The sequence below is a fragment of the Vombatus ursinus genome, unplaced genomic scaffold (genome assembly GCF_900497805.2).
Source record: "Vombatus ursinus unplaced genomic scaffold, bare-nosed wombat genome assembly UNPS02009835.1, whole genome shotgun sequence".
Lineage (NCBI taxonomy): Eukaryota > Metazoa > Chordata > Mammalia > Diprotodontia > Vombatidae > Vombatus > Vombatus ursinus.
In genome coordinates this window covers 1774396-1799263 of record NW_020949613.1, presented here as the reverse complement: position 1 = coordinate 1799263, position 24868 = coordinate 1774396, and the positions used below count along the sequence as shown (strand labels likewise).

The window sequence follows — 24868 nt, the reverse complement described above, 5'->3', positions numbered from 1 at the left end:
TAGATAGATAGATAGATAGATAGATAGATAGATAGATAGATAGATAGATAGATAGATGATGGATGTATAGATAGATGGATACCTACCTATATACATATATGCATATATAGTGTGCGTATAGCTATGAACAAGATACAAGGCAGATAGACAATAACTATGAAAGGGAAGGCACTAGCTGAGACCCAGAGAGAAGATTTTTCAAAGATAGATCACTTAATACTTAGACAGAAAGGAGCTCCATTTATGAACTGACAGTTTCAGATCCAAGTTCCACAGGAACAATGTCATGACCTTCATGTCCTCTAACCCCAAAGCGAAGATAGGAGAAATTTTGTCTTTCTATCCCTAGCTACAATGGGGAAAACCCAATAAGAGAAGGGACAAGTCTACAAAAGTAGACTGAGTAAAACTAATCACAAGTGCCTCTTTAATCATCAATTGACCCTTAAGTGGCTTACCAAGAACTCTGCCTATGACTATGCCTTCATCAAAAAGTCCCAAGGTTCAGGGCTTTGGACAGATATGAGTCTCTGTCTCTGAAGGCAACTGCAGATAACTTTCTCATTTCTTCTGTGAGCCCAAGGGACAAATGCTTCCAAAGAAATACATGAATGATGCAAATTTCAAACAAAATCTCTCTCCTATACTTGTATCTCCCTTCAATTATCTAAGATCATGAATGACCTCATCTTTTTCTAAAAATAGGAAGAAGTCTTGTTCCAGAAGGATTGCTAATACAAGATTCTCCATTTGACTGCACAGAAAATGGTACTTTGCCAGAATTTATAATTAATAAGAATAGGACTGAATTATTCCAGTATCATGACCAGCAGACATTACCAACTCACTCTAATACAAACAGCTATTAATATTTTTAAATTAGTGAAGATCATCACCTGGTCTTTATCTCTACTTTCATATTGTCTGTGGGTTCACAGTGGTCATTTAATAGTTCTTTTGCATAATAGTATCGGCAGCACACAATAATGAGCCACAGAAACCAAGTGCCTACTGGCAGCTTTACCACCCACTCCCCAACCCTGGGTCTCAGATCCAGAGGGGAGTGAGAAGGAGAGGTATGCAAAGCCCCTGAGGTGGGGTTATCTTTCCCGGGTAGGGAAGCCCTGGGCGGTACATGGAGAAAGGAGGAATGTCAGAAGCCAGCAGTGGCAATGGTTTGGCTCAGACTCCCAGCTCAGAGCTTATGGCCAACTTACCTACTAAGAGTATAACACTGTGGGGGGAAGGAGATGTGAGGAATGGATCTTCAATGAAATAGGGACTAAATAAGGATAAACTGCTTACATTCAAATATGGGGAGATGATACATTTGTCCTTTCTGATCTCTATCATCATCAAGTTTCATAGAGGGAGTCCAATTAGACAAGGCCTGGGAATGGTTCTGTTATGTCTTGATGACCTTAAGAAAGGAATGGAAAGAGAGGAGATGAGGAATACCTGAGGTGGGAGTGGAGAGGGGAGGAAAGGAAGGTTAGGGAAAATTATCTCACATAATAAGGGTGCAGAACAAGGAGGAAGAACTGGTCAAAAGAAGGAAGAAAAGAAAGAGACAGAGAGTGAGACAGAGAGACAGAGATTTTGGTAAAGAAATGCATTTCACAATAAAAAAAAATAGGATAAAAAATAGAGTGGTTGGAGGAGCAATTATAGGGAGAGCAGATTAAGGAAGGGATTAGTCCTAAACAAAACAAACTCTAAGGATGTATTCTTTTTTATTTCTTTTGAGGCAACTAAGGATGGGAATGTGAGAAGATGCCTATAAATTGGAGAACAGATAATAAACAACTTATGATATATAAATATTATGGAATACTATTGTGCTGAACTCTTATCAGCATAATGACCAACTGTGATTTCAGAGAACAAATGATAAAACTACCCACCTCCAGAGAGAGAGGTAAAGGACTCAGAATGGAGAAAGAGACAAATTCTTTTTGGCCATGTCCAATGTTAAAATTTATTTTAACTATACCTTTTTAATAGGATTCTGGTTTTTTTGTGTTCTCAGTTGGGAATAGGGGAGATGTTATAGTGGGAGGGTGACAAGGCAAATTTTGCCTGATTAAAACAAATAAATATTTGTAAATATAGAAAGGGGAAAAGACTAAGAATACAAAGATCTCCAGATGAAGAAATTCCACTAAAACCTACAGCAAAATCAGATAAATCAACAGGGGAAATAATAAAATGAAAAAGTAGTACCAAGACATCTAAAAAGCATAAATGCCTTTACATAAATAAATATATAAATGACTGAATAATAAGTAAATTAATAGAGATAAACCGATTAGATAGGTAAGTTAGATAACAAAATTACAAGGCAGAGGAAATTAGACCAATATTGTACTTATGAAGATGATTTCTTGAACCTAAGTATAGACTTCATTTTTATCCTGTTAAATTTCATCTTACTCAATTCAGTACAACATTCTAGAACTTTTTTTAGATCTTAGCTTAGTCACTCGTTGTTAGCCATTCCTCCCAGCTTTGTATCATCTATAAATTTGATAAAAAAACATATCCCTTTAAGTCAATGATAAACTTGTTAAGCCACACAGGGTCAAGCCAATACATTAGGTACCCCACTGAACACCTCATTCCAAACTGGCATTGAACCATTAATGATTCATGACCCTTTGATTCTGACCATTCAACCAGTTCTGAATCCATCTTGATATACTGGCAGAGCAGACAGAGTCCTAGGGAAAACCTGAATTCCAATCCAGCCTCAGACACTTATTGTATGACCCTGGGAAAATGACAACTTCTATAGACTACAGTTTCCTCACCTGTAAAATGGAGATCATAATAGCACCTATCACCCAAGTTTATTGCAAGGATCGAATGAGATAATATTTGTAAAAACACTTAGGATTGTTGTTCAGTTATTTTTCAGTCATGTCTGACACTTCCTGACCTCATTTGGGCTTTTCTTGGCAAAGGTACTGGAGTGATTTGCCATTTCTTTCTCCAGCTCATTTTACTGATGAGGAAACTGACACAAACAAGGTTAAGTGACTTACCCAGGGTCACACAGCTAGAAAGTGTCTGAGATCAGATTTGAACTATGAAGATGAATCTTCCTGATTCCAAGACCAGTGTCCTATCCACTGTGTCACCTAGCTGCTCCTAGCACATAGTTGGTACTTAATAAATATTTGTTCCCTTCCCCCACATCTGTCCACCTTTTCCATTAGAATAGCATGAGATATTTTGTTAAAATCTAGGTCCATTATATCTATAGCATATCTAGATCTATATCAAGAATTTCTGCATCTTTTCCCTGATCTACCAGTTTAGTCACTCTGTTAAAAAGAGAAAACAGACTAGGGTGGCATAAGTCATTTTTTATAAAGCCATGCCAATTCTTTATGATTGCTCTTTTATTTTCTAGATGTTAATTAACCCCTTGTTTGACAATACATTCTAAATTTTTTTCCAGAAATCAAAGTCAAATGAACCAACCCATTGTTTGTGAAATCTATTCTATTCCCCTTTTTCAAAATTTGAGAAATTCCTTTCAGTCTATTTTTCTGCCTTTCTATACTACCAAAGTCAAATCAGTCTAGAAGTCTTCTTTTTAGAAATCTCCAAAGGAAAAAAATCTAATATCCTGTCAGTGACCCTTTCCAGCGTTTGTAGCTTTCATTATTAAGAGTTTCATTGCCATTCTGGGCCCCAAACTTTCTGCAGACTCTGTCCTTTAATCCACAGAATTAGAAGGGACCTTAGAGGCCATCTAGCTCTGGCCAAGAATTCTTCCTACAGCACATTCAATGAGCGAGCATGCAGTTTTTGAGTGAAGACCTCCAGTGAGGGAGAATTCATTATCTCCATTCTACTTTTAGATAGTGCTAATTTTCCATGCATCAAGCGCAGCTAGGTGGCACAGTAGATAGAGCATTAGGCTTGGAATCAGAAAAATTCATCTTCATGAGTTCAAATCTGGCCTCAGACACTTTCTAGCTGTGTGACCTTGCCTGCTTCAGTTGCTCGCCTTTAAAACGAACTGGAGAAGGAAAGTGCAAATCACTCCAATATCTTTGCCAAGAAAACCCCAAATGGAGTCATGAAGAATCAGACATGACTGAAAAATGACTCAACAACAAATTTCTCATGCTAGATAAAGATGACATACTGTAGTGTCAGGTTGGTATAATCCAAAATCATTCAAAGAAGGGAAAGTAGAGAGGGACCACCAATTTCTGTTTCCTATGGGTATAAAAGATCTCTTACAATTCTCACAGGGATCGTGGAACAGGACGGGAAGGGAAGGAAATAGGAATTTCTATCACACCTTCTATGTGTCAGGTACTCTGCCAAGCACTTTTTTACAAATATTCTCTCATTTGATGCCTCAGATGCTGCTGTGCTTTCGGCACTCTTCTTTCTGACTCACAACCCTAGATTGTCCTACTTTTCAAAAGTACTTAAATCTAACACGTTGAATTTCCCATCTTATCCTCCACCTCTCTTTTAGAGAAACCACACATAATAATATTAGTCCCAAAAAAATGAATACCCTAAGGCACACAGAAAAAGTAAGTGGAATTTCTGAGTTAATGTTTCCATTCTGTGCTCATCTCATTCCCAGGCGAATGACTAGAAATGGAAATGAAGGAGGACCTATACACCTGAGACTCAATCGCAATCTCAACTGGTATATTTCCAATCTCCTTGACTAAGTTAAAACTGTAAATTCCTAGAGGACTGACAGTATTTTCCTCCCTGGTTTAAACAACCTTAAATGTAGGATTAGTTTTGAATAAGTATATTAGCTACTATTTGTGTTGTAGAAGGTGCAGTAAGTTCTGCAATGACGGTCCACTAATGTCTGATCATTTTTAGTTCTGAGTTATGGCATTTGGGGTTTTCGATATTCAATAATGGTGGATTAATAATAATAATAGCTAACCATCAAATAAATTGTCCTGCCTAGTTTACAAAGCAAGAGATCATAGGCAAGACAGCATCATACAGTAGAAAGAGTACTGGACATGGAGCCAGCACAACCTGGTTTCAAAATATATCTCTGACATTTAGTAGCTTAGTGACTCTGGTCAAGTCATATAACTTCTCTGGGTCTTCATTTTTTAATTTGTAAAACCAAGATAGGAATAGAGCCCTGTAGTACCTACCTCACAGAGTTGTCATGAGGATCAGCTGAGATAATGCATGTAGGTCAAACTTTAAACTTTAAAAAGTATTATTTAGAACTAGAAGGGACCTTGGAACACCTAGTCTAAAACTCTCATTTTGCTAATGAAGAAATGGAAATCTAGAAAGGCTGTGATTAGTCCAAAGACACACAACTAGTAGATAACAGAGCATGACTAAAAAGGGCCTAACAATGGCCTGCTTTGTACTTTGCACCCTAATTCCTGAGTTGGGGGCTGCAGAAAAATATTTTACAAAAAAGCATGCTTTATTTTTCTAATTTACTGGGGGGGGGGGGGAAGGGAACATACTGAGGTCATCACACTGAACAAGCATGCAAGGAGAAGATGGGAGTTGACTACATTTTTTTGGATCAGAATACTTTACCTTCAAGTGTTGCTGTGTCAGCTCTCTGGCTCCTGGAATGTGACCTTGGGTCTCTTCAGAGAACCTGTTGTTCCTGGTGTAAAACTGGTCAGCTGGAGGGATGAGAGAAATCTGCCCCTTCCCTTTAGCCTCAGCAAGCAGCCCTCCTGTTACTGCTGTTTTATGCCTCTCATGAGAACCTATCCAGGTGGTTCTTGGGTCCCTGTTGATCTCTCTGGGATCAAAGAGACTGCTAGAAATCTTGACTACAGGCTCCTGTCGTGGTTTGTATAAGCAAAGAGGAAAAATCACAGCAGTTCTTAATATGGGATTAATGAACTTTAAATATATATTTCAATAACTGTATTTTGATATAATTGGATATTTTGTAATGCTTTCATCAAATTTCCCATGGTTGGAACCGTATTTTTTGCACCTGTGCCCTTCATGCTTGCTGAGGGTACTGCTATGTCTGAACCTTTTGGGTTTTACATTTACAAATTCACTTATTTCTATAGGTTCTCCACAAAATAATCCAAATAGTATAAAAAATGTAAATATTTAATGAAGACGCCCAGAGAGGATGTAGTAAAACCTGTAAAGAAATTGACAATGAACAGAAAAGTCAAGCCTGATCTCCCCAACCATCATGTTTTTTAAATCAAAAACAACTAGCGCACAGTGCCAAGGAGGACACTATCCCAGTGCTCAGGGGAGAATGAGATTCACAGCTATAAAGAATTATAATACAGAAAAGGAAACCCTAAGCAATAGCAAAAGAAAAATGGTACCTTTCATCCCCTAAGATCCCAGAGTTCTTTGAAAAGGACTTTCTCTTGGAGAAGCTGAACCAAACAGACCAGGTAAGTCACAACTAATGCCCAGTCAATTGCTCAAATCACATCAGTGGGAGGAAGAAGTTGTGGCTAAATTCTCTGAGGCAAATACTAATATTAGACCAGAGCGGGCAGACCAAGGATGGAAAGTTCAAAACAAATTTAAAGGGGACCAGCTGATTAGAAAATATCAGTACATGCAAATCCCATTTCTCATCTCTTTGCCTTTAGCCATGCCAAGAAGACACTATCTCTTCATTTCTGCCCTTTGAAAACCCAAGTCTCCTTCCCTGGACTTAAAGAATAGGTAGCATTTATATAGCAATTTAAGTTTTGCAAAGAAGAGATATTAGAATGTATATCCTTCTCATCTTTGCGTAGGGGACAAAGGGTATAAAACACTGCATATGACATGTGATTTTGTTGATGTGTTAATTAGTTTTACTAATCAATTTTTCTCTTTTTCATTCTTTGTTTATAAGCAGCCACTAAACCATACATAAGGATCCCTGATGCTGCATATTGAATTAGAAAACCATATATTAGCATTATATGTATATATTCTATTGCATTTTTATTTATTTCATTAAATATTTCCCAATTACATTTTAATCTGATTGGGGGCACTTGGGAATGTTACAGGCTTGTACGACAGTTCTAATTATAAGGAATGGCTCTCTGAAAAAGGCAGGTTGTTAAAAAGAGGAAACTGAGGCCCAGGAAAATTAAGTGACTTGCCCCAAGGGGATACTGATAAACATCAGAAGTGGGATTTGAACCCATATACCTGGATTCCAGAGACATTGTAATACTTTGCCTCTCCCTATGTGCAAAGGAAAAGAATGTGAAGAAGCTTGGAAAGGTAGGCTAGAGCCAGATTGTGATAAATAACTAGGTGGTATGATGGATAGCCCTGGGCCTGAAATGAAAAAGACTGGAGTTCAAATCCAGCCTCAGATACTCACTAGCTGTGTGAATCTGGGCAAGTCACTTAGAAGAGCATCTACTTTGAAGGGTTGTTGTGAGGATAAAATGAGAAACTATATGCAAAATACTTTGCAAACCTTAAATTGCCATATAAGTGCTAGGGATAATGATGATGATATATCCTTTGTAACAAGGAGGACCAGGTCAGAGAATGTGGATGGATCAACACAAATTCATCACCATTATTAGAGGAATAAGATTTCTTCAATATCGGGGGAGTGAGGGATGGGGAGGTAAATAGAATTCCATCTCTTTTCATTCAAGAGTTTCTTCTAATGAAAGGGCTGAACCAGATATTTGCTAAAGTCTCTTCCAGATGTAAATTCTATGACTGCAGGTATTAGTATACTGTTAATAAATTAACTGGTTCAGTTGCAGACAGAACAGTTTGTTTTTTGCAGGGGAGGGTTATTATTTACACATATAATCAAATAAAATAATATTCATAGAGCACTTTATAAACCTTAAAGCACCGTATAACATAAATACTAGTTATTATTATTAGCATTATTATGTTTTTCTGATTATAAAGATATTAGGAACAAAGGATGACAAATTTAGAACAGAATGAAACTTTAAGGCCATATGGGCAAACCCTCTCATTCTATGGGGAAGAAAATGAAGCCCAGAGAGGTTAAATGATTTGTCCCAAATCACACAGGTAACAAGTGAATCTTCTTACATCTTCATATAGATCATCTAACTCCTCTGCTTCTTGCTCTGGACTGACTCTTCCTTCCTTCCAGTTTTCTTTGGATGGTCTGAGTTTGTACAGAAAACCTTGGTGAAAATTTTCCTTTCCTTTTAATGAGCTCCACTGGGAATCCTGCAGGTTCCAGTTAGGGCCAACACAGTACCTGGGAGACTTGGGAAGCCACTTAAGTGTGTCCTGTGAGGAAACAGAAGACAAAATGATAGACTCTATTTTTCACAGGAGTCTGAATGAAAACACAACTACCTTGGTAAGCAGGTCTAGGGATGTTTATGAAAAAGTAACTTCATTAAAATAAAGGAAGGCTCACCAACTTAGAACATAGGGTCCCAGAAAATGGGGCAACCTTTAGTATTATCAACTTTACCATGGCATTAAAAGCTTTCCACAAACTGACCCTAGCCTACTTTTCTGACTTGATCTCATCCAAAATGAACTTCCCACCAGCTAAAGTGGTTTGTTCAACAGTACCCTGATTATGGTTTGCACATTCCAAACCCTGTACATAGAAAGCCTCCCCTCTTTCCTCTACCTGTCCAGATCTTATGAATCCATCAGGACTTAAGTTAAATATCCCCTATCTTCCCTGAAAAGCTATTCCAAACCACCATAGCCTTCCCCTGAACACAAAGCTTTCGCTGTTCATACAACCCATTTGGCAATTAATTTGTGTCCTGACTTTCTGCTATTGGTAAAATGTGATATTCTACATTAGAGTTATCTGTGCTTATCTCTAATCACTCCGTTAGGTTATGGTCTCCATGACAGCATGTGTTTTGTCTAATTTGTATGTTTCAGTACCTAGGAAGGTACTCTGTATACAGTAGGTGCTTAATGCTTGTTAAATGTAAATGCTTACAGCCAAAGGAGTATATTTGGAGTTGGATATTAAAATTTCATGAGATAGGGATTAAAAAAAAAAGTTCAACAACAGGGTGCAGGGATAGTGCCTGATCCTATTCAGTATTAAGTACCAGAGTATGTACTATAGAGTAGGGGTGTCCAGTACATGCCTGTGGATCGTTGTTTTTTTTTTTTGAGAGGCAATGGGGTGAAGTGACTTGCCCAGGGTCATACAGCTAGTAACTTTCAAGTGTCTGAGGGTCAGATTTGAACTTAGGTCTTCCTGAATCCAGGGCTGGTGTTCTATCCACTGCCCCATCTAGCTGTCCCCTTGCCTGTGGATTGCCTCACCACTCCCCAGTGTGGCCTGAACTAGATTCAGATAAAATGGGAAATATCTAACAAAACAAATAAAAATACAATAGAGCATAGATAGTGTCATCATATGGTTTTCTAAATCAATGTGTGGTTCACAGGGATTCTTATATATGGTTTACTGGCCTTGTTTCTATTTGAGTTTGACACCACTACTATACAGCAAACATTCACCCCAACTCTTTAAAGTTCTACCCAAAAGCAAAGGGCGCACTGAGGCATTAGCCACATAACAAACAAGACTCCTCTTGGGTTCTATGGCACCTAACATTGCTCAGCCTCTTGAGGGTAAAGGCTCAGATTCTTCTTGTAGTCTATGGGTTTGGTGTGTAGTTACCCAACCCATTCTGTGCCCACAATGCCAACCCTTTCTTACTCCAAACCTAAGAGGAATATTTTGAAGATTCCAGCAAAAGGGCTTTCTAGGAGCTATGAATAACTCAATTGCCACATACTCTTTAAGCCTGAACTCACTTTCCCCTAGACTTTGTATGCACTAATGGGAGGGTATGTCACAGACTTTGGGGGAATTTTTTACCAGCTGTTCTTACTATATCCTTTTAGCAAATGCCCTTTTCTAAAAGTGAATTAGGACTAGCTGATTGATAATCAATTGACAGTCCTGACCAAAACAAAACAAAACAAAACAAAACACACCAATGAGGGCTTATGAGCTAGAATTAGAAAGAAAATACCTAACCCATCAGGGTACCTCTAGATCCATGGAAGGATGAAATAGCCACCCTCTGAGAACTCAACCTGTCAGAGCAAGTGGAAGTTGGGATAGTTAATCCAAGCTATGTGCTACATGAGCATATCCTGTGGGCTTTCTCCCTCCTCTTCCCATATGTATGACCACATATGCATGACCAATTGTGCTCATTCTCCTTCCAGGAAGGGAAAATAGGAGTGTTATAAAAGAGAATGCCAGAGTCAGTCAAAGGACACAGAAATAGTTTTATGTCCAACTTCCCAAAGGCCAGACAGATGGCACGTTAATTCAGATCACTGTCATTGATCAAAGTCATCCTGAGGATAAATGGGAGAAGCATGATTTCTTTAATGGTTGTGTCCAGTGTAATTCTTTCCATCTCTCTTAAAGAATCTGACCCTTATAGTTTCATAGATTGGGGGAGCAATTTGTCTATTGAAGATCAGAAAAGCATATCAAAGATTTTTGGACTGAGTTTTTGAATAGTGTAAGAAAAAGTATTCTAGCAATTCTCAAAATGAGGGTCTTGCCTCACATTACTCAACATTACAGCTCTCTGTTTTCGTGACCCCTGGGTAACTTAAGCATCCCAAGCAATGCTGATGGGGAAGAAATCAGCAAACCAATTTAGGACTATCTTTTTGCCTACTTCCAACTGAAATGAGGACATGAAATGGATACTGAGCCTACGAAAGTGGTGAGGAAATAGTGAAAGGAGATTGAAATGGAAGTGACAAGGAATATAATATACTCTTTTCAAAATTTTGGAAACAAATATAAATCCATCATCAAAATGAAGGAACTATCCCCATAACTCCTGGCCAACAACACTACCATCTATCTTATCCTCAAAATAAGAAACCTTCTCCTTATTCTTGTGAGATAATCAGAGCTGCTTGAAGGTACCTTAAAGACAATCTTATTAAACCACTTTCATTTAACAAATAAGGAAATTACCCATTGAGTAGGTGTTCTTGTTTTTTTTTTTTTAATGTCATGGATCCCTTTGGCAATCTGGTGAAGCCTATGGACCCCTTTGCAGGACAGTGTTTTTACCACATAAAATAAAATACAGTTACAAAGGAAATTCATTATATTGACATAGAATTATCAGAAAACAAACAAGAACTTGGGCCTGAGGTTAAGAACCCTATCCACAGAGAGTTGTATCCAATATCATATTGATGTTATGTTAAGATCATAGATTTAGAGCTGGGGAGGAACTTGAAGGTCATCGAGTCCAATCTCTTCATTTTACAGATAAGGTAACTGAGTCAGAAAGGTGGAGTGACTCGTCCAGGGTCACACAGCTAGTCTGAATCTGAGGTAGGATTTGAATCCAGATCCTCCTGACTTCGAGTTCACCATGTTGCCTCACTACACTGTAATATTCCCTGCCAACCTTAAAAGGAAAAAAAAGCCATTTTCTTCCACTCACACAGGGCAAAAAGGATGAGGTGGAGGGGGGAGGTAGAACCTTTAGAGATGAAAAATGATGTCATAGTCACAGCATCTGAGTTAAAAACATGGCTCAGCTATGTCCTACCTTTATAACCTTGGCCAAGTCATTAAACCTGCTTCTCTGAGTTCTTGAAGGCTGTCCATCAAACCAATTACTGAAGATCAAATCCTATGTTCCCCACTGACTTCCATTATAAAACTGGAAGTGTTGGGACCAAAATATAATAAAATAATACTTGAGAAATCATGAGTTTTTTTAATCACCTAGGACAAGGATTGACTGAGAGCTTTGCATGGCTCTGTAGTCCCTACAAAAACAGGCCAAGGACTGGATTTAACCCTTGGGCCATAGTTTGCCAATCACTGATCTAGGGGAGAACACACAAAACAAATCACAGAAATATCAAAACTGTGGGCATTGTAGGGGGAAGGCAATAGGTATTTATAGAGCACCTAGTATGTGTCAGGCACTGTGCTAAGCACTTTTTACAAATATTATCTGATTTGATCTTCACAACAACCCTGGGAGGTGGGTGCTATTATTAACTATTATGTTCCTGTTGAGGAAACTGAGGTAAACAGAAGTTAAATGACTTGCAAGGATCACTCAGATTATAAGTGTCTAAGGCTGGATTTGCACTCAACTTTTCCTGACTGTAGGCCTACTGGGGCACCAGCTTGCCCTTTCAGAGCAAGGTGGAGATGAAGTTTGATTCTGGAAGAAGGTAGAGCAGAAAGTGATTTGTTTCATCTTGCTGATTACCAGAGGTGGACAGATGGAGGACAGGAGGTAGTCATTCTTTTCTTGGTTTTTAAACATTAACTTTCATGGGCATTCTGTTGCAGAACTAGGCAACCAAGCTTCCATTGACCCCTGATATACATATGTATGAGTTTCTTTTTTTTTTTTTCATCTAAGTGAAGAAATAAATGAGAATTGACCTACGCAACCTTTTCTCTTCTTCCCCACTTCTATTTTTTAAAATAATTTTCCATGAGTTCCAAAAAGAGAGAAACAAACAGTCAGATAATTTCTTGGTTCAGAACTACCAGGAGAGACTGATGCATAGGTGGGAAGTGTTCAGAGACCATCACAGCAGGGATAGAGATCAATGTCCACAAATGGATCCAGCTCCTTCTCTCCTTGGCTTCTCATTCTATCATAGGTCATGCAGTTAGAACTGGAAGGCACCTGACAGATCATCTAGTCCACACTCTTGGAGTCAGAAAGATCTGAGTTCAAATCTGGCCTCAGATTTTTTTTGTGACTAGGCAATGGGGTTAAGTGACTTGCCCAGGGTCACACAGCTAGTAAGTGTCAAGTGTCTAAGGCCGCATTTGAACTCAGGTCCTCCTGAATCCAGGGCTGGAGCCCTATCTCCTGCACCACCTAGCTGCCCTTGGCCTCAGATTTTTGCTGCCTGTCTGACCCTGGGCAAGTTACTTAACCTCTGTTTGCCTCAGTTTCTTCAACTGCAAAATGAGAGCAATAATAGCACTTACCTCTCAGACTTGTGAGGATAAAATGAGATAATACCTATAAAGTGCTTAGCACAGTGCTTGACATATAATTAATGCTTGTTTCCTTCTCTCCTTTCTTCTTTCTTTCCTTCTCTCCCTCCTTCCTTCCTTTTCTCCCTCCTCTTCCTCCTTCCTTCCTTCATTCCCTCCTTTCATTTTACACATAAGGAAACTAAGATGCAGATTTAATTATCTTGCCAGAAATCACAAAGGTGACTTTAGAGATTCTTAACCTGGGTTCCAAGAATTTATTTTTTGTTCGTTTTGTTTTGGTTTTTTTTTTTAAACTTGGATAACTGAATTTCAATATGTTGTTTCCTTTGTAATCCTATGTATTTTATTTTATGTACTTTAGAATTTATCCTGAGAAGGAGTCCATAGGCTTCACCAAACTGCCACTGTCATGACATAAAGATGGTTATGAACCCCTGTCTTTCACCTTAAAATGACAAAGCTTAGATTTGAACCCAAACAGCAGGTGGAGTGGTACAGCAGAAAGAGCTCTGTAAGAAATGATGAACAGGATGACTTTAGAAAAACCTGGAAAGACTTGTATGGTCTGATGCTGAGTGAAGTGAGCAGAACCAAGAGAATGTTGTACACCGTTAACAGCCATGTTGTGCAATGACTAATATTAATAAACTTAACCTTTCCCAGAAACATAAGGATCTAAGACATCTCCCAAGGCCTCGTGATGGAAAATGCTATCCATATCCAAAGAAAGAACTATGAAGTTTGAATGCAGATTGAAGCATACTATTTGCTGTTTTTTTTCTTCTGTTGAGTTTGGTTTCCTTTTTCTGGTGGTTCCTCCTATTGGTTCTAACTCTTACAACATCACTAATGTGAAAATATGTTTAATAGGAATGTATATGTATAGCCTATATCAGATCGTGTGCCATCTTGGGGAGGAAGGGGGAGAAAAATTTTAAACTCAAAAACATATGGAAGTGATTGTTGATAAATCAAAATAAATTAATTTAAATAAATAAATAAAAGTTTGCTAGAATTAAAAAAAAAGACATCTGGCTCTGGTGTCAGGGGATCTGGGTCAAATCTCACATCTAACATTGCCTTGTGACCTGGAGCAAGTCACTTAATCCAGTCCTCAACTTAATCTGCAAAAATGAAGGAGTTAGACTAGATGACCTCTGAGGTCCCTTTCAGTTCTATATTCATGATCCCAGGTCTCCCTAAGGTCTAGAGCTGGTCTACTTGATTTAAACATCAAATTTGGGCAATAGAGATACAATGCTTCCTCAGTTGATGGAAACATCTAGTTATGGTTCAAAGGAATTAGAGCCAGAAGGGACCTTAGATATCATCTATTACAACTGCTTTGTGAGGCTTTTAGCTTCCTGGTCCAATATCATAACACAGTAGCAGATTTACATTTGAACGCAGGTCCTCCAAACTGGACCTCTGAATCCAAATCCAATCCTCTACTACTTTATGCTTCCTTCTTCCTTCCAAATGTGCAAGAAGCTTAGAGATTTAAAGGGCTATAACTTTACTAAGAAATGAACAGCACAGCAACAAAAACACAGCATGAAATAGCTAGAGTTACAAGTAAGGGAGGACTTCTCCAACATCAGGTTTCTGCACTGGTTTGGATGCTGAGCAATTAAATGAGGGTCCTCAGGCTTCTGGTCTCCTTTGAACTTGCTTCTTAATCATCTTTCCTAGATCCAGCCCTCCAGATTGCCTCTTCTGGCCCCTGGCTACACTGCATTCTGCCACTGCCTTAGCCATCCTGGATGTTGCCCCTTCACCTTGGCCTTAGATAAAAAAGTCATTTCCCTACGTAACCAACAAAGATTCTTCCTTTTTATTTCATCTCTCTTGATTTTGTCCTCATTCGTCATATTTTTCACAGATCAAGGCCCCTAGAAGTTCCATTCTTATTCCAGAGTCTTTTTTGTGGTTTTTCAATCATTGAGGTACTTGGTAGAGGGACGGTCTCAGAACCAGGAAGACCTGAGTTGAAGTCCCACCTACACCACATACTTGCTGTGTCACCCTGGGGAAGTCACAACCTCTAAGTACTCTGGACAGCTCCCTAAGGCTAGTGGGGAGTTCAAGGAGTTCTGTAGTCCAACAAAATCACAGGTCCAGTCCCTATCTCTTTGTGGCAGGCATTGTGCATTAAGCACTAGAAAACTTTCAGTGGTTCTCAGTGCTGGTAATAATAGCTGTCACGTATATAGCCAAGGTGTACAAAGCCTTTTAAGTATAATATCACATTTGATCCCCACAATAAACTTGAAGGTAGGAAATGTGTGTTTAGACTTTGTATTCTTAGTGCCAAGCACAGTGCCCTGCATCTAGTAGGCATTTAATAAATATTAGTTAAATAAGTACACAATTACATATAATAAGTGCATCAGAGAAAGACAAAACAAAGTGCTATGGGTAGTACCAAAAGGAAGAGTCACCAGGGTAATTAGGGGAAGCTTTCTGTATCATAGATTTAGAGCTAGAAGGTATCTGAGAGGTTATCTACTAATTTTACAAATAAGTAAACCAAGGCCCAGTGAGTATAAATGACACAGGCAGCAAGTGGCAGAGCCAGAATTTGAACTTAAATTAATTCTATGATTCCAAATTCTGTACTATTCCTCCTCTTTAAAAAAAAAAAAAAAAAAAAAACTTTTTTGGTATTCCTGGAGTGTGGCACAATGCTTGACATATAGTAGGTACTCAAAACCCTAATTTACTGACTCTAACTCATTTGCCTTAGCCACATAAATTATGTGACCCTGGGCAAGTCACCTAACCTTTATCTGCCTTAGTTTTCTCAACTATAAAATGAGGTTAAAAATAATAAAACCCATCTCTCAAGGTGGTTTTGAGGATAAAATGAGATAATATCTGTAAATGATAGTCAAGTTAAGTCAAGTCAGCAATCATTTATTAAGTATTTACTATATACCAGACATTTTGCTAAGCACTGGGAATACAAAGACCAGCAGAAAGCCCATCCTATCCTTAAGGAGCTTATATTCCAATATGGGAAAACAATACTTAAAAGGAAGCTGAAAGTGGGGAAGTGAGGAGGGGAAGAAAGAATATACCCAATGCATGGTAGAGAAAGTTCAGAGAGTAGAGTGGAGTCTAGAGGGGACTGAGGACATGACTGGCCAGGGTGACTGCTTTAAAATAAAGGTTTGGTGGGGGGGGAACCAGTCAATCAGAGGATAGGGTGTACTTTTCATTGTGAGATCCAGGGGTAGAATAAACTTCCAGAGTGAGGAGGCTTCTGTGAATGGGAGAGAAAGTCCAAACAGTCAGCACTGGAGCCTGGAGAGAACACTAGCTATTATTTTTATATTATTGTTAATGTTACTACATTAATATTATTAGTAATAATAATTTAAATTAGGCTTTACAATGGATAGTAATTCAGTACTGGAATATGCATGAAACATACTAACTACCATTTAATTCCTAGTCTAAAGGTCTCATCTCCCTACTTACTTGAAAATTTCTTAAATTCATCAGTTTTTCATTTTTCCATATCCAACCTGGCATATAGCAGACATTTAAATGTTTTGTGAATTGAACTAAAATGAATAAGTGATGGGTGGGGAAGAGGTGGGATATTCCAAGTATAGGGAATGATACGCAAAAGCATAAAAAAAGGGAATATGTGAGACATTTTCTAGGAGAACGAGGGGAAATATGGCAGCTAGGTGGTATAGTGGATAGAGCACTGGGACTGGAGTCAGGAAGACTTTTTCTGAGTTCAAATCTGGCTTCAGATACTTACTAACTGTGTGACCCTGGGCAAGTCACTTAACCTGTTTGCTTCAGTTTCCTCATCTGTAAAATGAGCTGGAAAAGAAATAGTTCATGACTGAAAAATGACTTAACAACAACAATGGGAAATAAAGTTGAAAAGATTACTTGGGGTTAAATTGTAGAAAGCCTTGAATACTAAGATAAGATTATTCATGAGGAAATGGAAAGCCACTGACGATTTTGTGGTTGTTTTTATAAGTGGGAAACTGACATTCTCAAATCTCTGAATTAGGAAGAATGATCTCATAGCAACACATGCTTTGAATTGGAGCAAATTGAACCTGGCTGCAGAAAGATCAATGGGAGGCTATTGTAACAATGGAGAGGTCATGAGGTCTTGCACTAGGTTGCTGGCATTGAGAATGAAAAGAAGGAATGGACTTGATTCGATTTATAATGTGTGTCAGGGAGATGACCTTCAGGTTTCAAATCTGAGTGATGAGGAAAATTGTGTAGTCATCAGAAGTAGGGAAGTCAGGAAGAAGAGCCAGGTCTAGGGGTGTGGGGAGGTAGAGATAATGAATTCCATTTCAGACATGTTGCGTTTTGAGGTGTAGGCGGCCCATCTGGGTGGAACTGTGCAGTATGTCATTGGAAACACAGCCTAGAGTTTGAAAGCTAGAGATATAGATTGGAGAATCATTTGCATAGAGGGAAAAGTTAAACTCTAGATGAGATCTCCAGGTAAGAGGATATAGAGAAGAAAGAAGGGAAAAAAAAGAATAGAGGTATTGTTATACCTTCAAGAAATGAATGCATTTATTTAAGGACTCAGCTAAGGTTTAGTTAAATAAGGGAGAACCACCAGAAAAGAACAGAGTCAGAAAAGCCAATGGAGATGGAGAGCATCAAGAAAGCAAGAGGACTTATCTTCAGGAATGTCCAGTGCTTCAGAGAGGTCACAAAGAACGGGAAAATGAGATAAGGCCAAGAGATCTGATCATGAAGAAGTCACTGATACTCAGAAAGACAGCAGTTTAGTAGAATAGGAGAATTAGGAGCCACACTGGGAAGGGTTAAGGAGGAGGGGTTGGTGAGAAAGTGTATGCAGTATTTATAGACTATTCTTTTAAGAAATCCAGAGGTCAAATATAAGAGAGATCAAGGAAATAGTAGCCATGGAGGGAAAATGAGAATGAGACAAAGATTTTATATTAGGAGGGGGCTATTAGATAAGATACATATAAAGCACTTTGCAAACCTTAAAGTTCCATGTAAGTGACCATATTATTATTATTAATAATAAATATATTATAATTATATGGTATGTAATTATTATATTATATATAATTATGATAATGTTAAATTACAACATAAATTGTAACATAGCATGTTAAATATAACATAGCATAGCATGATATAACACATCATAATAATAACTATTATTATTATTTCTTTAACTTCCAACTAAAATCCCACCTCCTGAAGGAAGCCTTCCCCAACCCCTTTTAACTCCAATACCTTCCCTCTATTAATGATTTCCTATTTGTGTTGTATATAGTTTGCTTTGTACATATTTGTATGTTGCCTCCTCCATTAGATTGTAAACTTTTTGAGATCAAGGACTGTCTTTTGCCTCTTTTTGGATCCCCAGTGCTTAGCACAGTGCCTGGCACATAGTAGGCACTTAATAAATGTTTACTGAATTGAATTGAAAATTATTATTATCTTAGTACATTTCTCTATGGGAAAGGCTTATTTGAAGCATATGCGTGGATCAGTTGTGGCTATCCTTCACTAGAGTTCCGCTTTTTCATCTACCATTATTCTAAACTGACAAGGAAAGTCGATCTCTGGAGAGGCCAAGAGCCTCAATAAGACATCACCTTTTCTATCAGCTTCCTCCCCAGGGAAAGCAGACATTTCTTGAAAGTCAGTGTGGTAGAATGGAAAGTTGTTGTTGTTTGTCCTTCATTCCCAAAGACGACCACAACATCAGGGAGGTGATGCCATGACATTCAAGTGAATTGGATTTAAGTGAGGGAGAGCTGTGCAAAGTCACCAGCCTCACTTTCTCCTTGGCAGTCATCTGGGTCCAGAGGGAAGATAGAGATCAGGATGATTGGAAATGGCCCTGAATGCAGTAGGAAACCTTGGCCTTTTTAACACGTCTCAGTTTGACTGAGGCAAAGCCCATTCAGTGATTAAGGCTAGGTAAGAAATGAGGGCGCAGCTAGGTGGCACAATGGATACAGCACCAGCCCCGGAGTCAGGAGGACCTGAGTTCAAATCCGACCTCAGACACATAACACTCACTAGCAGTGTGACTGGGCAAGTCACTTAACCCCAATTGCTTCATATTTAAAAAAAGAAAGAAAGAAAAAAGAAATGAGGCAGACAATGGCCACTTTACCTAGTCATAAAAAAGAAAGAAAGAAAAAGTCTGGGAGGGGAAGGCCCTCGAGTTTTCTGGCCAAAACAGAAACAGTTGCTATTTACATTCACTCTGTGCCAATCAGGCCCAAACAATGACCACTAAACTGGGCTTGGGCTGGGACCTATTGTTGGCCAATCCATGAGAGCCGGAGTGGAAAGTAGACTAGAGTCAGGGGACCAGAAGCCAAAACCTGGCTCTGTTACTTGCTACCTGGGTGACCTTGAGTACATCACTTTGCCTGCTGGGGCCTGTTTCCTCTGCCATGGCTTCTAAGGTTCCTTCTAAGTCTCAAAGTCTACAAGCTTGTCTGTCCAAAGACTGATCTCCCTTCTGAGGCACACATTACGTTTGTCAACCCTGTCTAAGGGCTGTCTGCTTTACAGAACTAAGATGACTTACTGTGCCTTGAGCCCAATCAAGCTTTCTCCACCACCCACAGCTCCCATTACCAGGGCTGTCCCCTTCCCCAGGTTCTCTTGGTTGGCTGGTCACACAGGTATATAATCTTCCAGAAGGCTGTCATTATAGTTGGGTAATATCAAAACCTCATTAAATGTCCATTTAAAGTAACAGTCATAATTCCCACCTCACAAAGGAGAGCTCAAAGTTCTATTAAAATGAGTTTAAGCGTGCACATAGCAAATCTTTCCCTAATAATTAACAAATTATTAAACTTTAATAGAGTCTGGTTGTAGCTAGGATTTACATTTATAGAGTATCTGTGTTGAACTGTGTTACATATAAAAGCAGCTTGATCCCATGGAAAGCTTGATGGACATGGAGTAGGAAGATCTGAGTTCAAATCTTGCCTCTGAAACTGTATAACCCCAGGCAACTCATATTGCCCCTCTCATTCTCCGAGAACTCATCTGTGAAATCAGTTGGTTAAACTAGATGGCCTCTAAGGTCCCTTCCAAATTGAAATCTATCATCATATTATCCTCTGAGTCCCAAATAAAAACAATAATAAAGGCAGTAAGGGAGACTTTTCAAAAAAAAGACTCAGAATAAGGCAGCATCCATACTAGTCATTTCATGGATTGCTCTAAGCATGACTACCACAGATACATACATAGAGAAAAAGTGAAATGATCATATGGAGGTGTCAGACATGACCCACAATACTCCCTAGGCAACCTGAAACAGATTAAAAAGTAATCGGGAAATATTTAACAAAATAAATAGAACTACTAGAAAACACAGGTAACATTACGCTTTTAATTAAGGTAACATATTTAATTCAATTTAATTAAGGCAATCTAAGGCCCTCAGGGATCTTTTTGGGTGAATTACTGGCCCCTGTTTCTTTTTGAGTTTGACACCGCTGCACTGGGAAAATGAAACTCAAAAAGTGCAACCCAATCTCCATGTGTCAGCTTGCTCCAGTCACAATCTGGAGCAAATAGACGGCATGGTGAATAGAGTGCTAGACTCCAAGTCAGGAAGACCTGAGTTCAAATCTGGCCTCAGACACATTGAGATCACAGGCACTAGCTGTGTGACCCTGAGCAAGTCACTTAACTTTTGGCTGCCTCAGTTTCCTTATCTGTAAAATGGGGATAGTAATAGCACCTACCTCCCAGGGTTGTTGTCAAGATCAAATAAAATAGTATTTTAAAACAATTAGCACAGTGCCTGGCACATATAACAGGTATTTAATAAACACTTAAACAAGGAAACAATATAGATCTTAATACTGAATTCATTGTTGCTCCTGGCCCCCTTTTACATGTTTTCTCTCTGGCTTTATTCCAGCTTCCCTCGTTTGGAGTCACTGCTTTGGGTTAACTCTTTTCTTGCCTTGCCCCAAGCATCCAAGTATGAACTTTAACTTGACCTGGCACACCACACCAGATCACAACGTAGATTATGTTCTTTTTTTCCCAGAAAACATCATCTCCTTGGGCACAGCTAATTGCTCCTAATCAGCATCATATTTCACCCTCATCTCTGGAGGGTAGAGATTTGATAACATAAGAGTAGAAAACTTTTTGCCATGAATGGCAAGAAAATTAGATTAGCCCTAGGGAGAGCAAAGAAAAAAAGAATTCATTAAAACTCACTAAACCTAACTTTAGGCAAAATTTTAAAGGTTTTTTTCAATGTCAGTAATCAAGCATTTAGTAAGTACCTACTAGGTGCCAGGCATTGTGCTAAATGCTGGGGATACACAGAAAGTCAAAAGACAGTCCCAACCCTCGAGGAACTCACATTCTACCACCGAAGTTTTTGGCTTGTGACTAGCTTTCTTTTTCTTTAGTCAGGTCACCTTCTATTGAAGCTGTTAGACTGACCATCCCTTGAGGTCAGGGACTATGTTGTTTTTAATGGACATATCAGCAATAGGCAATCATCCAAGAGGAAATGAAAAGTGAAAAGGCTAAATATTTATCCGCTGAATAGGAAGGAAGGAAGGAAAGAAAGAATGAAGTAAGGGAGGAAGGGAGGGAAGAAAACAAACTTTTATTAAGCACTTACTAGACTGAGGCATTCAGTTAAGCATTTTACAAAAATCTCATTTGATCCTTACAACACCCATGGGAGGTAGGTGTGATTATTATCCCCATTTTACAGTTGATAAAACTAAGGCAGACAGAGGTTAAGTGACTTGCCCAGGGTCACACAGATCTAAGGGCTGGATTTTAACTCAGGTCTTCCTGATTCCAGGCTCAATGTCCATCCAGTTTGCCATTTAGATGGCTCTCAATCAATACCCTAGTGACAGGCAGAGGGTAAATAATATTTGTAAAGTGCCTACTATGAGCAGAAGCAGTGCATATTCCTCCATCACTACTGAGTTTTGTGATTAGTGCTTCCTTCCCTCACTCTCTCACCATGTTGTCCATTTCCCCTGTAGTCATCATGAAAAATGGCATTCCCTTTTTTTCCCCAATTACCTATCAAGTTGCCCAAGTCAGACAAATAGACAGATAGCGGTTCTTAACTTTTTTGCGTGTCCCGGACCCCTTCGGCAGTCTGGTGAAGGCTGTATAACTCTTTGCAGAATAATTTTTTAAAATGCATAATATAAAATACTAAAGGAAACCAATTATATTGAAATACAATTGTCATTTTTTTTTAACTCATAGACCCTAGGTTAAGAATCCTTGCACTGAGAAGCAGACCACAATGGTGGTTTGGGATTTTTGATAACGATACTGCTGACTGAACATACCACCTTAGCATGAATTTCCCTCAGTTCAAATAAAGGAGAAAGGAAAAATTACTATGGATCAACTGGACAATTCAATATGTGTGGAATTCTTCAGATCTGAAAAGGTTAAGAAAAAGGGCCAGGGTATTGAGAGTTATCCTATATTTATTTTATGATAAATATCATATACAACTGAAAACAGCATGATACAGTGGAAAGGGAGCTGAAGATGAAGTCCAAGAGCCTGAGTTCAAATTCAGTCTGCCACTTACTGTCACTTAGCCTCTTTGGGCCTCAGTTTCCTCATCTATAAAATGAAAGGGTGGAAATTATTGGCCCCCAAAATTGCCTCTGGTCCAGTGCTAAGTTTCTTACTCTTTAAATACAAATCTTCAATTTCTGAATTTTATACCTTTTGAAGCTTTTCCCCATTCTGATTCAATAGCACCAAAAAAAAAAATTATTTGTTCCTCTTTTCAGAGAATAAGAGTAAAGGTTATTGTGTTGAGCTGTATGTATAAGAAAATGAATGCTGGGATATAGTCAATATTCCAGGCCAGGGCAACTAGAGACCACCTTTAAAAATACAAAGTAGATGGCCTGTACTCTTTCTGTATATCCACCCATTACTCATAACCTAGGCTTCTCCTTTAATGAGATTTCATCTTGTGCTGTTTTGTGCTTAGAAAATACCACCAAATCCAGGTATTCTGCTATGAAGTATATGGAATATAAATTCAGACCGTTCTTCTGAGGATTATTTTATGTTTCATGAGTCCATTCTCACTACATCTGCAAGGCCTCAACCAGCTAAATTGAATATAGATTCCTGGGCCTGCTTTCCTCCCACACGAGAAAAGAAGAATACGAAATATTGACAATTCCCAGAAACCTATCAGATGTCTGAGAAACTTCTTCATTAAATGCTCTTAAAGCAACAGAACAAATTTAACAAACCATATTTTGTTAGTAATTTGCCACTAGAGTCACACAACCCTTTAGGACATAGGCTGTATATTTTGGGTCGGAACCAAACTCATGATTTTCCCCTTCAGACAGCTTTCTTCTCCTGTTCAGCAAAATCATTAGGATGATTAAATTAGTCAAATTCTTTGTAAAAGACATAGATTAGGGCATCTGTGGCCCAGCAGGTGGGGAAAATAAGTATTTTTTTTTTGAGAAGATGTGAGGGGAAGGGAGCACACAATTGAAGGAAGGAAACCACCAAATCAAAGCAACCAAGATAAGATGGCAATGATACTTAGATCAAGAGGATTGAAAGCTTCAAATCACTTGCAGTGACTGAAGTGGAAGGAAGGGCAGTAACCAGCTAGAAAAGAGGAAGAAAAAGGATATGGTTATAAAAGACAGCCTCCCTGCCCAACACATCCAAGAAAATAATAGCTTCCTTGGGATCACTGGGACTATTTAATCGCTTTAGGAACACATGGAAGACTCATGGAAGCCTAGAATTTGAATTAATCAAGATGCCAAAATAAAAATTGCGGTGTTGGGAGTAGAAGCTGCCAAAGTCTTCCCCCTCCTCTTTTGCCATCTTTCTTCTCTAAACTCCATCTGTGTCTTTTCCATCATTTCCCTGCTTCTACCCTTTACCCCAATTAGTCTTTTCTACCTTTCCTCTCCTTAATTCCCTTTCCCAGCTAAGGATCATAGATTAAAGATCTTATATTCTAGAGAGAACCTTAGAAATCAATTTATCAAAACCTTCATTTTACAGGTGAAGAAAGTAAAGCCCAGAAAGTTTTGTGACTTGCCTAATGCTATCCTAGTCAAAAGTATCAAAAACAGGATTTGAACCCATCTTCTTCTCACTCTCAACTCACTGTGGCAAAGAACACAAAAACCCCATTTAAATCTAAAAGGAAATGGCATAAAAGCCAACAGCACTAAGAGAGCAAAATAAGCCAAATGTTTTCAAAACAGCATTTGTTAAAGATCAAAGTGACTGCCTTCTCTGGGGTTGTACATAAGAAGAAAGAGGTTTCTTCTTTATTTTTCTTGAAGTCACCAGCACAATGCCATGTGTCCAGGGCAACTTCCTATTTTTGAGAATAATAGTAATGAAGAGAGAAAGAGAGTGAGGGCTAGGGGAAATACAAGGACTGGCTGTCTAATCCAATCTATGAAGCCAAGTCAACTCCCTAGGTTCGTCAGCAAACTATTAAGATCAACTCTTCTAAAATCATGGACTTTGAAAACCATAAATGGGGCAGGTAGATTGGGCAGTGGATAGAGCTCCTGCCTTGGAGTCAGGTTGACCTGAGTTCAAATCCAGCCTCAGATACTTACTAGCTGTGTGACCCTGGGAAAGTCACTTAACCCCGATCACCTCACCAAAAAAAACGAAAAAACAACCAAAAAAAAAAAACCCATAAATACAAATATCCCATAATGGTGATTCAAGGCCAAACAAATAATGAAGTAAGAGAATAATGAAGTTCCATGTGGAAATATAATTGCTAAGAACTTGGAGAAAGCAGAAGAGAGTTTGGAAAAAACAGTCTGAGGCATGGGATACCTTGTG

General features: G+C 38.7%; 1 protein-coding gene across 1 annotated transcript in view; it reads right to left on the bottom strand.

Annotated features, from left to right (window-relative positions):
• The window catches only part of LOC114036390, a 62996-nt gene extending 43563 nt beyond the window's left edge, over positions 1-19433 (bottom strand). Inside the window, exons 1-3 of the mRNA XM_027852892.1 lie at positions 19380-19433; positions 8050-8256; positions 5566-5820 (exon numbers count right to left, since the gene is read on the bottom strand). Of these exons, the coding sequence (XP_027708693.1) occupies positions 5566-5820; positions 8050-8256; positions 19380-19433 (516 nt within the window). The remainder of the gene's footprint in view (positions 1-5565; positions 5821-8049; positions 8257-19379) is intronic.
• Between the last annotated feature and the right edge of the window lie 5435 nt (positions 19434-24868).